The sequence below is a fragment of the Delphinapterus leucas genome, chromosome 11, assembly GCF_059928025.1.
Source record: "Delphinapterus leucas isolate spDelLeu-1000000601 "Yukka" chromosome 11, BTC_Dleu_Yukka2, whole genome shotgun sequence".
NCBI lineage: Eukaryota > Metazoa > Chordata > Mammalia > Artiodactyla > Monodontidae > Delphinapterus > Delphinapterus leucas.
In genome coordinates, this window is record NC_143139.1 from 99,734,452 (window position 1) to 99,748,928 (window position 14,477).

A 14,477-nucleotide genomic window follows, 5' to 3' on the forward strand; every position below is an offset into this window, starting at 1 on the left:
TTAGGTATTAAGTCAGTCGCATTTTGAGGAGCAGAAAATGGCTCTGCGCGTCTGTGGTCCTGCACCACTTCACTAAAACTCCTAATGGATATTAAAACTTTAAGCACAATTGTGGCATCTTTATTGAGTTAATTTTCTTGAAATTAAATTTTGTCATGAATTGACTCATTTGTACCATGGACTGATTGTTGAACTGACAGTACCCTCGTCATAAACCTTTTCATATCTTAAAAATTGGGGGTATTTCTATTTTACAGGCCCAAGTAACCATGAAATTGTATTGCATCTTTTGGCAATGAAAATACATAGTAATCGTAGGATGGCAATCGGGTGATTACTCTCCCTTAAACTAGGGTGTTTATTAGCTGGGCCATTACAGGTTTCAGTAACTCTTTAATCCCTTACAAGCAAGGTAGCTTAAAATCCTCTTGGGACATGTGTCAACAAAAGGCTATCCATAATGTGCCCCAGGCCGTGGACTAGATGATGGCACAAAAATGAATGAGGGGCATTAGCTACAAGGAGGAAAAAAGGCAATTAAAAAGTGCAGATCATCCGGAAGTAGCCGAAGAGCAGGGAGGTGAACCCTGCCCCCTGGGTGCGTGACGTGCCCCATGCGAGCAGCGCGCGGGGTGCGGGCCGCCGTGCAGGCTGCTGTGGCTGAGCAGCCGGTCCAGCTCCCAGAGGGAGCCGGTACAAAGGGTGCGTCCCACCCGCCATAGCTGGAGCCGACACGTGGATTTTGAGGACCTCAAATGAGAGAGAAGACTCTGGGCCCCTGTGCTGTGCTGTGGGTCCACGGCCGCAGGGCTGAGGCCGTCGGGGCAGCTGGGATGCGCTCCGTCCTGCCCGTGTCCTCCCGGCCCTCGCTTCCCCTCTTGTGGGCTCCCCTCCACGCCCCCACTCCGTGCGGAGGAGGCGTGGGCTCCCTCCCTAGTGAGCGAGGGCCCCACGGGGCTGACGGGAGGGCACGCGGGTGTTTCCAGGCCACACCTGCCGCCTCCTGCTGCCACCTGGACAGTGAAGCCAAGCCCGGCCCTCTGGGTCCGGCCCCAAGGGCCTAGGGGGCCAGTCCCGGGCTGCGGAGGGCTGGGGCAGCAGGCCGGAAAGCAGCTTGGCTGCGCGTTTTGGGGGCTTGGGCTCCAGGGCACCCTGCCTGCTGGCGGGCACCGAGCGGCGCTTCAGCTCTCGCCCCTCCGCACTCAGAGCTGCTCTGCACCCCGAGGCCTGCGTTCCAGCCTCAGCGGGCCTCCCTTGGGGTCTTTGGTTTCACGCACCTTCTCTGGAATTGCTTTCCTGTGGAAAAACAGCCACAGATGCGGCTTCTATTTTATTGTAATGTGGGTGGGCCCCGGACGGTGGCCGTGGCTCGGGGCTCGTCGGCCTCTGCGTCCCTGTGAAGCCCAGGGCTGCTCCTCGGGCGTCTCCCGGCAGCGGCCGGAGTCCTGGGGAGCGTGTGCGTCCCTCCCGGTGCCCTGGGCGCAGAGGTGGGTCCTAGCTGCGCTCCCTCCCCGCGTCCCTGGCTGCACTTTATGTCTGGAGGCCTGGTGGGCACAGGCGACTGACCACAGGGACCGCAACCCCCGACTCCCGGGCTAGCTCCTCCCCTGGCAGTTCCTGGGACAAAAGCCGCCCTTCTGTCTGAGCTGCTTGACCTCCTCCCAGACCATGGGAGTAGGTGTGCCTGTGCGCAGTTGAGGAGGGTCCCTGGCCCCCCAGTTGCTCACTCTCTGGGGTATGCACCGGGACTGCAGTCCCACCACGCGGGCGAGGACCGCGTGAGCTTCTCCCGGTGTCGGTGGTGTGGCAACCCCCCCCCCACTGTGAATGGGACTGTCCCCCCCCCCCCAGGGGACCTGCCTGGGAGGAGACAACCAGAGGGGTCGGCACCTGCTGATTTCCTGAAAGATGGGCGATCGAAGTGCGTTTCCTGGTTTGTATTTCTTTTTTCCTAAATGGCATTAGAATGTCGGCCAGCTCAAGGTTGTTTTAGCTGTTCGGGGTCTTTTGTGGTTCCATACAAATTTTAGGTTTGTTTTTCTATATCTGTGAAAAATGCCATTGGAATTTTGATAGGGAATGCCTTGAGTCACTTTGGGTAATATGGACGTTTTCACAGTACTAATTCTTTCAATCCACAAATGAGGAGTGTCTTTCCATTTATTTATGTCTTCTTCAATTTCATTCATCAGTGTTTTTTAGTTTTCAGTGAACAGATTTTTCACTTTCTTGGTGAAATTTATTCCGAAGCGCTTTGTTTTTCATGCAGTTGTGAATGGGATGGTTTTCTTAATTTCTCTCTCCAACAGTTCATTGTTTGTGTATAGAAATGCAACTGAGTTCTGTATGTTGATGTTTTTTTTATCCTGCAACTTTACGGAACTTGTCTAAAGGCAATGAAATTATCTCACAGAGGTATCTGCACCCTCATGTTCATGGCAGCCGAGATATGGAACGACCCAAGTGTCCATCGATGGATGAAAAGATAAAGAAATTGTGTCTGTATACATGTATGTGTGTCTATATATACGTGCGCGCGCACACACACACACACACACACACACACACACACACACACACACACACACTGGAACGTTACTCTGCCTTTGAAAGGAAGGCCCTCGTGGGCGTGGCTGACGTGGCTTAGGGAAGGTCAGGGGAAGAGGCCGGGCAGCCGGAGGAGGGCATCCCCGGGCAGGAGAGGACGCACCAGAGTGCGAGCCAGGGAGAGAGGCCCCAGGGCAGCAGAAGGCTCTAGGATGACGGGACCACCCAGAGGGGAGCCTCTAGGCACACGTGGGTTTTCCACACTCGAAAAATATGACCAGGGTGATGGAGGAACTGAATTTCTAGTTTTCATTTCGGTTCACTGAGATTTATATTGAACAGGCCCACCCAGAGTAGCTGCATGCAGCACTGCTCTGTCAGGGACTGGTGGAGTCAGCGGGTCAGGACCATGGGCATCGGGCAGCAGTGGGCAGGTCAGGACCCGTGGGTATCGGGCAGCAGCCGGCAGGTGCAGGACCCGTGGGCATTGGACAGCAGCGGGCAGGTCAGGATCCGTGGGCATCGGGCAGCAGTGGGCAGGTCAGGATCCGTGGGCATCGGGCAGCAGCGAGCAGGTCAGGATCTGTGGGCATCGGGCAGCAGCGGGCAGGTGCAGGTCCGGCGGGGCAGTGACTCGAGCCAGCCCTGGGGAGAATGTGAGGAAATGGACTTGGCTGGAGCCCCTTGTCCTCCCAGAGGTGCACCTGGGCAGGGAGGGGGCCGCGGTGGGGAACCCCGGGCATTTCCAAGCTGACGGGCTTGTCGGTAGAACCGAAGAGGTGGGCGCGCCAGGTGGTGGACAGCTCTGCCCCTGTCCCTCCTTCCCCAGCGCCCCGAGGCTGATTCAGAAGGGTGTGCTCCGCTGGGACTTGTCTTGGAGTGAAAAAGAACGTCAGCAGCTTTCTGGAATGGAAATGTGAGAGCCAGGTTCTCAGAACGGTGCTATCTGTTCTCTACAATCTAGTAACTTCCTTCCTTCCCATTCCGGCTCTCACTGAGGTTTTCCCATCACTGGCTGATACTCGGGGCGTGAGCCCTGCTGGAGCCAGGGCCCCGGGCCAGGGGAGGGGGTGTCACAGCCTCATGTCCATGCAGAGGTGACGATGTGTGTGGCTTCAGGAATGGCAGTGGCCCCCGCCCCATCCCGAGGACTGCTGCTTGGGGAGGTGAGGGCGTGCTGAGGGTCCCCACGGAGGCAGACGTTTCCCACAACCTAGTCATTGTGTTAGAAGAAAAGGAAAAACTTCCTTTCGCCAGGTGAGTGTTGCAAGGTGGCTTCACTGGCTTAAAGCATTTATTAAATTCCTTCTTAGTGGCGTCTGAAGGCCACTGGAGTTCTAATTAAGAATGTATACGTACTGCTCGTGTCTCCAAGTGCGTCTTTAGGGGCCGGCTGTTGACACAGGAGAGGAAACGTGGACACACACACTTGGGGGCCTGGCTGGCGAGCTGCTCCCTTTCTCACCGCCCCTCCCTCCTGGGGCGGGGCCATCTCACTGGAGCCTCAGAGCAGCCTGGGCTGGTGCTTCCGGCCCTAGGCCCTGGCTCTTGGCACACACACCGTCAGAGGGAAGTGGCAGGAGGGCATTTTCTACCAATAAAGCTCTGAATCGCTCTTCTGTGGCCAAATGGAACGTAAGGATTTGTTTGGGTGTTCCACGTAAGCCCCGTGGATACTGTGACCTCTGGGACTCTGGCAGAACGGACTCTCCATCCTAGCCCAGCGCTGTCCTCATAGCCTTGGGCAGGTCCAGTGTCCTGAAGCTCAGCTCCTAGGATTGCTGCTGGGACTAAGGCGGAGTTTCTAATGCAAGGATCGGCAGACAGGTCCTGTAAAGGCGAGGCAGGCAGCATTTTGGGCCCGGGGACCACGTGGGCTGCACAGCTGCGCTGCTGTTCGGGCCCAGGGGCAGACACGGCCACGCCAGCCAGACTCGTGGGGAACTGGGTGCTTCCCGCGCGGAGCTTAGAAAGCACCATGCGCACAGTGGGTGCTGGGTAACAGCCCTTTTCTTCGCACACCGCTGTCCCCGGTATTTTGTAAACTGTAGAGCTGTACAAATTCTGGGCTCTATTGCCGGGCTGTCACTGTTATCAACCAGTTTTTACAGAAATTGGAACTGGGGTCTCGGAGCTCGAGTGACTTGGCCTCTGCGTCATTCCAGCGGCGTGTGGCCCAAGCGGGGTCCCACCACCTGGGCCCCCGCCATCCGCGTGTCCCCGGCCCTGGCCGAGCACTCTGCCATGTGCGGGGCCAGTGGGGCTGCGGTCTGAGGAGCTGGCACCCTACAGCTCCCTGTGTGTGAGGGCAGGGGACCGAGCTGCAGACTTCTGCTCTCATGCGGTGGCAGGGCTGTGTGTTGAGCTCCTCCAGGGTCCTGGGGGCCTAGCTGGGCCCTTTCTGAGATGCGGCCCCGTGTCTCACAGCTCCCGGCCGCACCAGTCAGGGGCAGAGAGCAGGGCAGGGCCTCCGGGCCCGTTGAAGGCCAGCTGCCAGCTGCCCCCTCACGTGCCAGGGCCCCTGCTGGCTGCCGCAGAGCCCTGCATGCCCCGAGACCCTGAGCTGGCTCTGATCCTGAGATGCCTCGTCTGCTGTGGCAGACGTGACCATTTGCACCATTTTAGGTGAAGTCTCCCCATTGGTGCAGCCTCCCTATCCTTGGAGGCGGCGAGCAAGCTGTTGCCAGAGGGGAGGCCGCCCCTGCACTTCAGCAGACTTCCCGGCCTCCCGGGAAGGAGCCTGGCGGCGTGGGACCCCTGTGGCCGGCCGGGCCCCGGAGTCACAGTCAGTGTTCGTTTGTTGGGCACCTGCTGTGGGCCTGGCCCTGTCCTCGGCGCTGGGGACCCAGCCACGGAAGAGGTGGGTCCTGATCTCACAGAGCCCGCCTCCCGGCCAGGGAGCCCAAGCAAACCCTGGAGAGAAGGTGGGCCTGGCTGTGTGTGTTGAGGGGGCGCAGGGCTGTGCAGCCAGGGGGAGGGAGGTGGTCCGCAGGAGGTGGCCCTGCAGGGGCGCTGCTGTGTGACGGGAGTTTGGGGAGGGGCCCTCAGGGAAGAGCATTTCAGGCTAACGGCGTCCTGAGAGCCCGGCCGGGACGGGGTGGGGGCCGTGTGGAGGGGCCCACAGGCTCCAGGCGAGAGGCGCGAGCAGAGCTGGATCTGCGATAATCAGGCACCGCGTGTGACTGTGCCCGATGCCCGGGCATCTCCAGGCCGGGGCATCTGGTGAAGGGTACAGTACGGGTGTTCCCAGACTTTATGTACACCCCGAAGTTTGAAGGTGGAGTCAGAGGGACGGGCTGAAGAGTGAGAGACGAGCCTAGGTCGGGGGATGCTTCTGGAAGGGCCTGCAGTGGTGCCCGCTGCCTGGTGTCCGTGTCCTGCCCTCCTGTGGGCACCGCCCCCTAGTGTGGGCTGCAGGTGGTGACTCAATTCCTACAAGGGGATCCAGCAAGCGTGTGGGGATGTCACCTCTGAGACTGTGACCCCGTCTCTCTGCTCCCACCCTGGCTTGATCCGAGGGGAGCTGCTGCCACGTTGTCAGCTGCCCAGAGGGGAGGACCCGAGGCTGCCATCAGCCACGAGCCTGGGGACACGAGATGACCACGGCCCCAGGCTGGCCCTGGGCTGAGCCTGTGCGAGGCCCTGAGCCAGAAGACCCAGCCAAAGCCAGGTCTGAGCCACGCAGACAGCAAGATAAGGGATGCCTGTCCTGCCCCAGTTCATGGGGCTTGTCTAGCAGCAGGAGATAATTCATGCGTTCGTGTTTCGGTGGCAGGAGATGGTTCAGGTGCGTTTAGTGTGTTGGGCAAGATGGGGTGGGATAGACTGGAGAGGGCGTGGGAGGGAGGAGTCCTGTTGGGCTTCCTGTGCTGGAGACGCCTGTTGGCCCTCGAGGGGAGGGGCCCTGGCCAGCCGGCGGAGGCCTGGCACTTGCTCCGGAGACTTGCAGGCAGGTGGCAGGAGGTGGCAGCTGTCGGCGGAGAGGCGGGCTGTGGAGGCCTGTGGCAGATGAAGCCCTCAACTGGGGCCTTTGAGTTTTCAAACCTGTCCTTGATGTCCACACAGAGTGAGCACGGGGTTGGTGCCCACTAATGCTTTCAGATGAAAGAAAATTTTTTTGCAAAGGTTGGGAGGCGGGGGTGTGTGCCTTCCCAGAAATAACTTTGAATTTGGAGTTCAGCCTGTCAGTCCATGGAATTGTATTTCAGTTCTCATTGGAAATGCAAGTTAGTTCTACTAGTAACACTTTTCTAAGCCCAAAGGGGGCGTATCTTCTGATGTCCTACAGGCATCTGTCTTTCCTTCTATCCGCCCTTCTTTCCCTCCCTCCCTCCACCCAGCTGCCTGCCCACCAAGTACAATGTAAACCCTGGTGCACAAAAAACAGGGCGGAGTGGGGCTCCGGGACTCCACTGAGACATGCGAGGCAGCATCCCTGCCCCCTAGGGGTCCGCAGCCTGGGGCAGAGGTGGACACGTGATGTAGTTACAGCCCGGGCAGGAAGCCCTGTGATGGAAGTAATGAAGTAGGCGCCGGGGACTTGGGGGGCACCGCACTCTGCCCAGGGGTGCTGAGGAGGCTTCCCGAGGGGACCTTGAGGGTCGGAGGGTGCACGGGGAGTTCTTGCGGAGGACGGGGCACAGACCCGGCTCGGAGCGAAGCAGGGGCAGCTTGCACGGGAGGGAGAGCGTGTTCCAAGGCTGGAAGAGGCAGGTGGGCATGGCTTGCACTGCAGGGTCTGTGCTGGGTGTGGTTGTTCCCGGGGTGTTTGGGGGCCGGGACAGGACAGGGGCCGTGGGGGGCGGCAGGCCAACAGTCTCATCCGCGGAGGTGGGCCAGCTCTGTTCCCAGATGGTGACTTGACCTCTGCAAACCGTAAAGGAGAACAGAGCCTGCTCCCGTGGCCACGCCTCTAGCTCCACCTGTGATGCTTACCTGGAGCTGTGGCCACACTGCCAATCCCACCCGTGAAGAGTCCCCATTGCTGCTGTGAGGGCCGCCTCGGGGCTCTGGTGAAGGCGCCGGGCGCTCAGCTCTCCGTCATGGTTCTCGCCAGCCCCGCATCCTCCCGCTGGGCAGTGGCGGATGGAGCCCTGGGGCCCAGGGGAGGAGCTGGCGGGGCGGCCGGGCATCCTGCCGAGGTGTTCGTGTGGACGCGGCGGAGGGGCCAGGCGTGCAGGAGGGCCCGGAGCTGCAGGCTCTGCCTCGTTGCTTGTCCAGCCTCGTCTTTGGGTCATTGCCACCTTAGCGACTGATGCTGCGTTCAGACGATGTGCAGGCTTTCCCGAGGCTCCATCCTCTGTTCCGTGGTCCTGCATTTCCAGGGGTCGTTGGGACCTGCTCTTCGACTCCCCTGGAAGGTGGCCCTGGGCCTTCACACTCTGCGGTGCCCTCAGGAGTGTGGGTTGCGGTGCCTGGTGGTGGAGAGAACGCTCAGTGCAGAGCCGGCGGGGTGCCGAGCAGCGTGCCAGCCGCGCGGCCCTCCTGAACCTTCGGGGCTCTGCAGCGCGATTCTCAGTGACTCAGGCGGCGGTGAGCCTGACGGATTGGGTTAATCTAATTAGACTGAGAAGCAGGTCGCCTTACAACATACTTTTTCATAAGCCCATTAAGGTTTGAGGTCGTGAGCATTTCACGTGGGCCCCCCTCCAGGAAGCAGGCGTAGATCACTGTCAGCCGGCGAAGGCTATAGAAAGGAGCATATTCAGTGAGACTGTGCTCCCTGCTGAGTTTGCGGGGAGGAGCTGGAAGAGGGCTATACCCCCTGCTCCAGAGCAGCATTAAACCAGCGGCCTGGGGATTTAGAGGTAGTATTGAAGAAGTATGGAGAACGTCCTTAGTGACGCTAAGACTTTCTTTCTTCATATCTCCATCAGGATGGGTTTATCAGAACTTATTCAGGGCTTGGGGACTGTGGAGATGTCTTCCCTCTGCAGGCCTGGCTCAGGCTGAGTGAGACCTGTGCCACTCAGTCCTTGCTAGGGGTCTGCACGTCTTGTCACTTCCCTGTAGGTGCACCACCGACCTCCGGTCCTGGCAGGCTGTGGACTCTGGGACAGGCCCCCAGTCCCTTAGCGACCGGTTAGGTGCACCCAGGGGATGACCAGGAACAGCCGGTGAGGGACCGAACCACAGAGAACAGCGGAGGAGGGAGAGACCCCTGGGGACACACGTGCAGCCCACATCTAAAGGCCGGGCCTGGTGTTGGCATCCGGCCTGGTCTTCGGGCTCTGGGTGTGGACCTGGGGTGCGTGGGCAGAAATGACAGGGGTTCGCATCCAGAACGTGTTCCTGTTGGCTCTGCGTCTCCCTGACACGGTGGCCCCGTCTCCTGGGTTCCAGCTCCCGCGGAGTCACGGTGCCGGCCGACGCTGTCGCGGGCAATCGCCGCGTCCCCCCCGCCCCCCAAAGCGGGGCTGCTAGAGCCCTGGCTGGGTGTCCAGGGTCTCGTGTGCACGCGTTTCAGGTGAGGAGGCTGGAGGCCTTGCGCAGGGTTACACTGAGGGTAATAGCTCTGTTGCATTTGAGCTCAGCTTTAAAATGACGCGTTTATGAATGTTTCATCTGCACTGTGACCTGAAGCCGCTTGTCTGACATCCTTTGGCCTCTGGACAGAAGGCTCAAGGGGGCTGTTGGAGGAGACCCAGAGGAGACAGGATGTGTCCCTATGCGGTGGCCCCGGGCGCACGGAGAGGGCAAGGAGGCGTCCGGCCTCCAGCCCAGCCCCGCCGGCTGCAGAGCCCGGGCATTCTGACGGGGCTGGGAAGGGAGTGACGATCCCTGAGGTGTGTCTCTGTGGCCGCTGAGCTGGTCACTTGCACTGGGCGTGGCCGTCCAGCCCCTCAGCACCTTGGGCGGTGGGAGCGCAGAGGAGGGGCAGCCCCAGGCAGGGAGGGGAGGCCAGGCCAGCATGTTCACAGGGCGCCGGGATGTGCCCTCAGGAGGCTGCTCTGGGAGCTGGCAGCTGTGTGGGACGTGGAGCTGGTGGCGTTTAGAGGGTCTCCGCGTGTGCACGCGCCCTGGGAGGCTGGCTCTGGGAGACGCAGGGGAGAGCGCCCTCCCGCCCGCGGCCATCAGGCCGTGGCACGGGGCTGGGGTCCCTCAGCCGTGCTCAGGCTTCTTTTTGCCGCAGAATCTACTGATGCCCTTTGTTCACCTGCCCTCGGGAAGCCCTCTGTTCAAAAGCCTGGGCTTTGCCCCCGCCTGGTGACCGAAGGGGCTGTGCAGGCATCGTGCGCTTGCCTCTTCCCTAGGCCACTCGGGCTGGGCTTCCCCTTAGGTGTGGGTTGAGGGCAAAAGGAAGGACTCGTTCACTTGTGCCTTAAATGAAAGGCTAGACTGCTGTCAGCCCAAGGGGTGAGAGCAGGAATGAGAGACCAGCAGAGGAGGGGCCCAGCTGAGGCCGCCGCCCAGCAGGAGCTGGCCCTCTGCGTGTGGGCGAGACAGGAAGCCCAGGGGAGGTCCTGCGACTCACATGGCGTGCGTGGACCTTCCGTGGTGACACTTCCTGGGGTCCGCCAGGCCCAGGCAGTGCTGCCCTGGGAAGGACAGAGTTCATCGTTGTTGGACGAGGAGGGGTGGCATCGGCTCTTTGCTGGCCCGCTTTCGCAGCCCAGATGTGGCCCGGCCCCTCTGGGCTCTCTGGGTGGGCCTGCTGGGAGGCGGGGCCCGATGTGTTCCCCAGCATGTGCACTTGCTCCGCCTCGACCCCTGCCCCTGGTTACACAGGCCTCCTTACCAGGCGGAGGGCAGAGGGCAAAGGGCAGGGTAGACGTGGGATCTCAGGTGTTTGTGATGGCGGCTGCCAGGCCTGAGTGGGGGTGGGACAGGCAGAGTCACAGTAGGCACTGGGACACCTACCCCTGCCGGGCCTTGCTCGTGTGCCGACCCCGTGCCCTTGCAGGACCCCCAGGTGCACAGGGACACTGAATGAGAGTCGCCGTCCTTGCCTGGCTCCTCCCGCTGTGAATGCCCTGCGTGGGGCGGGGCGGGGCCATCTGGTTCGCTGACCCTGGCGCCCCGGCAGGGCACCCGCTGCTCTTGACTCAGGAGCAGCGTTGGGGGTGAGGACGCCTCGTGGGTGTGCCGGGGGACACGTGCTGAGAGCTCCTGGCAGACGTCCTGGCCGTCCACGCAGGGGCGCTTCTCCCGACCACTGTGCCCTGGGTTTACAGACTCTTCTTTACGGGTCTAGCATTGCCCGGTAATTGCCCTGATTTTTATGTCCTCTGGAAGCAATTCAAAAAGTAAAAGTTAGCCTGCGAATTGCCTTCTGGAGCTTGGCCTGGTGCATCCCAAGTGTGGGGAGTATTCTCGAGGTTTCCAGGCCAGTTTTCCGTGACCTTTTGTTAACGACCACGAGGAGAAGGCCGTGGTGCCCTGGGGTGGCCACTCAGTGCGGCTGGTGGGCTTTGGCTTCTTCCTGGGCCCTGGGAGACCAGGCTTTGTGACATGAGGACGGTGTCCTGGGCCAGCCATTGGCTTCCTCTCGCTGTGTGAGCGTCGAGCTTTCCAAATGCTAACCTAGCTCCTCCGCAGACCTCTTTGTACTTAACCGTGAGTGCAGAGAAGCCTGCCGAGCAAAGTACAAGCCTGCCCTGGGGCCACTGAACATCAAGGCCCCCTTGGCTGGTACCAGTTGCACTGCTGTAGATAAACCTTAGACCACGATTAAATTCCCAGTGGGCCTCCTTCACTGCTTATTTTCTAAAATTTTATATTCTTTTATTTCACCCTGAGAGTATGTTGCAGAAACTTTTTAGAGAAAAGAAAACCCTCCCCCTGACGTAACTAGCCACTGTGGAAGCATGCTAACGTTTCTTCTGCATCTTTTCTTGGCAGTTTTTTAAACGTAGTAATCACGTATTATATACAGTTTTGCTTTCTGCATTTGTTATACTGCCCCATCATGCCGCTTTTTGTTTTTCTTTTCCCCCTGTATTAGTTCCTAGTCCTCCAGCCATCGCTTTAAAGGGTTGCATGATATCCTGATAATATCCTGCCCTGTGGATATATTATCGTCTGCCTAAAGGTGGTGGGTCAGTCTCACAGTATAATTATGACTGTGATGTGACCTCTTTGTGTTTAGAGCTTTTTCTGTATTAATAGTCCCTTAAGACAGATTTGCAGGAGTGGCCTTACGGGGTGAATGGGCGTGACGGTGTCCAAGGTGCTTGATGCGAATCGCTCTTCAGGGGCATTGCGTGGATGTCGTGACCAGCAATACGTGAGAGTGACGATTTCTTCACCCTTGTCATCAGGCTTTTTAACTAATGTTATTTTTCTTAACGTGACTAAGCAATAGATGGTAATCCCTCGATTCTGGTTTTATTTCTGTGGTTACTGTTAAACTTCTAAAGTTTCGGATATATTGATCTTTAGTAGCTGCTGTGCTGTGTTTTAAGATAACCTTTTTCTTGGTCCGTGGTTTCTCAGCGGGACATTTTTAAGCTGTAGGGAATCAGCTGAGTGTACCCATCGCTGCCACCGGCGTTTGTCCGGGGCCGGGACCCGCAGGACAGGCTGTCGGGAGGGTCAGAGCAGAGGGCATGTGAGCCCAACACGGACGTGCAGCCGTTCCCCAAGTGGTGGCTGTTTACTCCATTTTTTGGAAGAGAAAACCGAGGTTCAGAGAGGCCGTGATTCGTTCTCTGCGGGTCTCTCCCGCTGTCTGTGGCCACTCCAGCTGCCCTCCCTGTGTGCCCAGCTCCTGTTGCCTTGTTTATACCCCGCAGATCTGCTCCCAGGTGCAGCCTCACGGACTCTTTGCTGGTGTGGCCGAGACCTCGCGGGGCAGAGGCACTGGCCCCACTCGTTGCGATTCCGGCTGGGCTGCTTCCCCCCTTCTCAGACCCTTGGAATCCAGGCGCTCCTGTCCCCCTCGTCTGTGGGATAACGACAAAGGTGCCTTGCCTCCTATTGAAGTCCAGTAGCGTGGCAGGCGACAGGGCGCCTCCTGATTGCTGACGCCGCACCGTGATGCCCGTGCTGCGGTGCCATGGGGAGACAGGCAGGGGTGCTGGCTTCCTGGTCCTTTAAGTCACGCTTCCGCCTGTCATGACCGTGTGAACAGGGGGGCAGGTGGTGTGTGTGGCACAGGCCTGGGGAGTGTGCGCGGGGCCGGGAGCCCTCGGGGCCAGCACCGCCTCTCTTTGGGGACCAGGCTTCTCGGCTGAGCATGTCCTCGGAGCCTCCCTTCTCTGGACGCTGGCCGCCTGTCCCCTTGTCCCCATGCCCCCGGTGGCTGTCCCTGCGCCCCTGTCCTTTCTGCTCCCAGGGCTGCATGTCAGAATTGCAGATTTCCTAAAAGGTTTTTTTTTTTACCCCTTGCTGCCCAGCACGTCAGAATCAGAGGCCTCCTCTTGCATCGTGAAGTAGTTCGAGTGACATGCAGGTGCTGTTTCTACCTGAGCCCTGGCAGCACCCCACGTGGTGTCCGGTCCGCAGATGCCTGCCCTGTGGAGCCAGCATGCGTTTCTGGCTTTTATACTTTACAGTAACAGGAGGCATCTTATTATTATTTTGAAGACTGTGTTCGAAGAGGACCGTCTACGACTCGCCAAAGTGTGGGTCCCGCATCGAGTGTGGCTCTTCTGTGTCCTGTGACCGCTCAGCTGCCGGGAAGTGTCCGCTCCTGGCACAGAGGCCTGGGGTGGGGGCACCGCGAGCCGCCCGGCCTCCAGGGACACCCTCGTCCCTAGGTGGGGCGCTGGGGGCAGATGCTCATCTGGGCGGGACTGGGGCAGTTCGTGCCCGATGGTTGGAAGCATTCTCTCCGCTCACCTGCTCCGTTATGATTTCAGACTGGGTCGCCAGCAGCCAGTCCCCTCCCCGGGTGCCGAGCAAGTGCCGGAGGGCTCTCGCGGCTGGGCTGCCGCTGCTAAGGGCTCCTGCCTCTGTTTTCGGGAAAAGCTGCTGACGCTTCTGCAGGCGAATAGCCGCCAAATTACATGGCAAGGAGGCGCCGTCAGAAGGGGGTGAACGATCTCGCTGTAAACCCGCTCAGCAGCCTGTGCTTCCTGGACACTTTGCTGTTGTGGAGTGTGAACGGCGCCCCCGCCTTCCGCTGGCCCAGCGCCTCTCAGATCCCAGCTTGGTGGCGACAAAGGCGGGCTGCCGTCGACACATCACTGTCGGGGGTCCTGTCTGCCCACTCGAAATATACCTGTAGGCCCCCCAAAATGGCATTCACGGTCATTTAAGGTAGCTGTCGGGATCCCTGGAAGGTGAGCTTCTGGAAGGCACGAGCCTCGTCTTCATCCCTGACCCCCTTGGCCACAGTCCTCTGTCCCCTCCGGAGGACCTCAGGGATGACGTGCTCTAGGACTCAGGAGGGCCCAACTTGTTCCCACAACTGCTCCCCCCGCCCCGCCCCAGCTCTTTTCTTTGCCTGGCGGTGGCCCCACTTTCCGTGGTCCCGAGTCCCCGGGGCTGTGTCCTGTCTGCCCTGGCTGAGCGCCCTCTGCCCTCACAGAGGCTCTGCACTGAGACACGAGGATGGCTCAGCCCCTGGGGACAGTCCATCCACAGCGTTGACCTGTCTCTCCTAGAATTTTATACAAATGGAACCCTCGCAGGATGTGCTGTTTGTCTGGCCTCTTTCACGCTTTATAATTATCTTGAGATTTATTCATGATTTTGCATTATAAGTAAGTTTGTGCCTTTTAATTGCTGAGTCCTCCTTTGTTGTAAAGGAGTGTTTCCTTAAAATCGCTACTCCCTCCGCATCTTGAGGTTAGGAGGTGTGACAGGGTATGTCCTCAACCCTCTTTTCTTGGCCGTCAGACAGAACTTATGATGTTCTCTGTGACAGCGATTCTCAGATCCTGGTCCCCAGGGCGCAGCATGGCATCGCCTCGCTAGAAACGCATGTTCTCAGGCCCCACCTGACCCGCTGCATCAGAATCTCCGGGGTGGCCCAGCCACCTGTG

General features: G+C 59.4%; 1 protein-coding gene across 7 annotated transcripts in view; it reads left to right on the plus strand.

Moving 5' to 3' along the window:
- The window catches only part of TBC1D22A (TBC1 domain family member 22A), a 314,050-nt gene that overhangs the window by 232,712 nt on the left and 66,861 nt on the right, over window positions 1–14,477 (plus strand). Inside the window, exon 10 of one of the 7 annotated variants that reach the window (XM_089921475.1) lies at window positions 2,414–3,072. The exons of 4 other annotated variants lie outside the window; for them this stretch is intronic. In XM_089921475.1, the coding sequence (XP_089777601.1) occupies window positions 2,414–2,647 (234 nt within the window). In that variant the 3' untranslated portion in view covers window positions 2,648–3,072. Of the gene's footprint in view, window positions 1–2,413; window positions 3,073–14,477 lie in introns of those variants that run through there. 2 more of the 7 variants (XM_089921471.1, XM_089921477.1) reach the window with 2 other exon arrangements.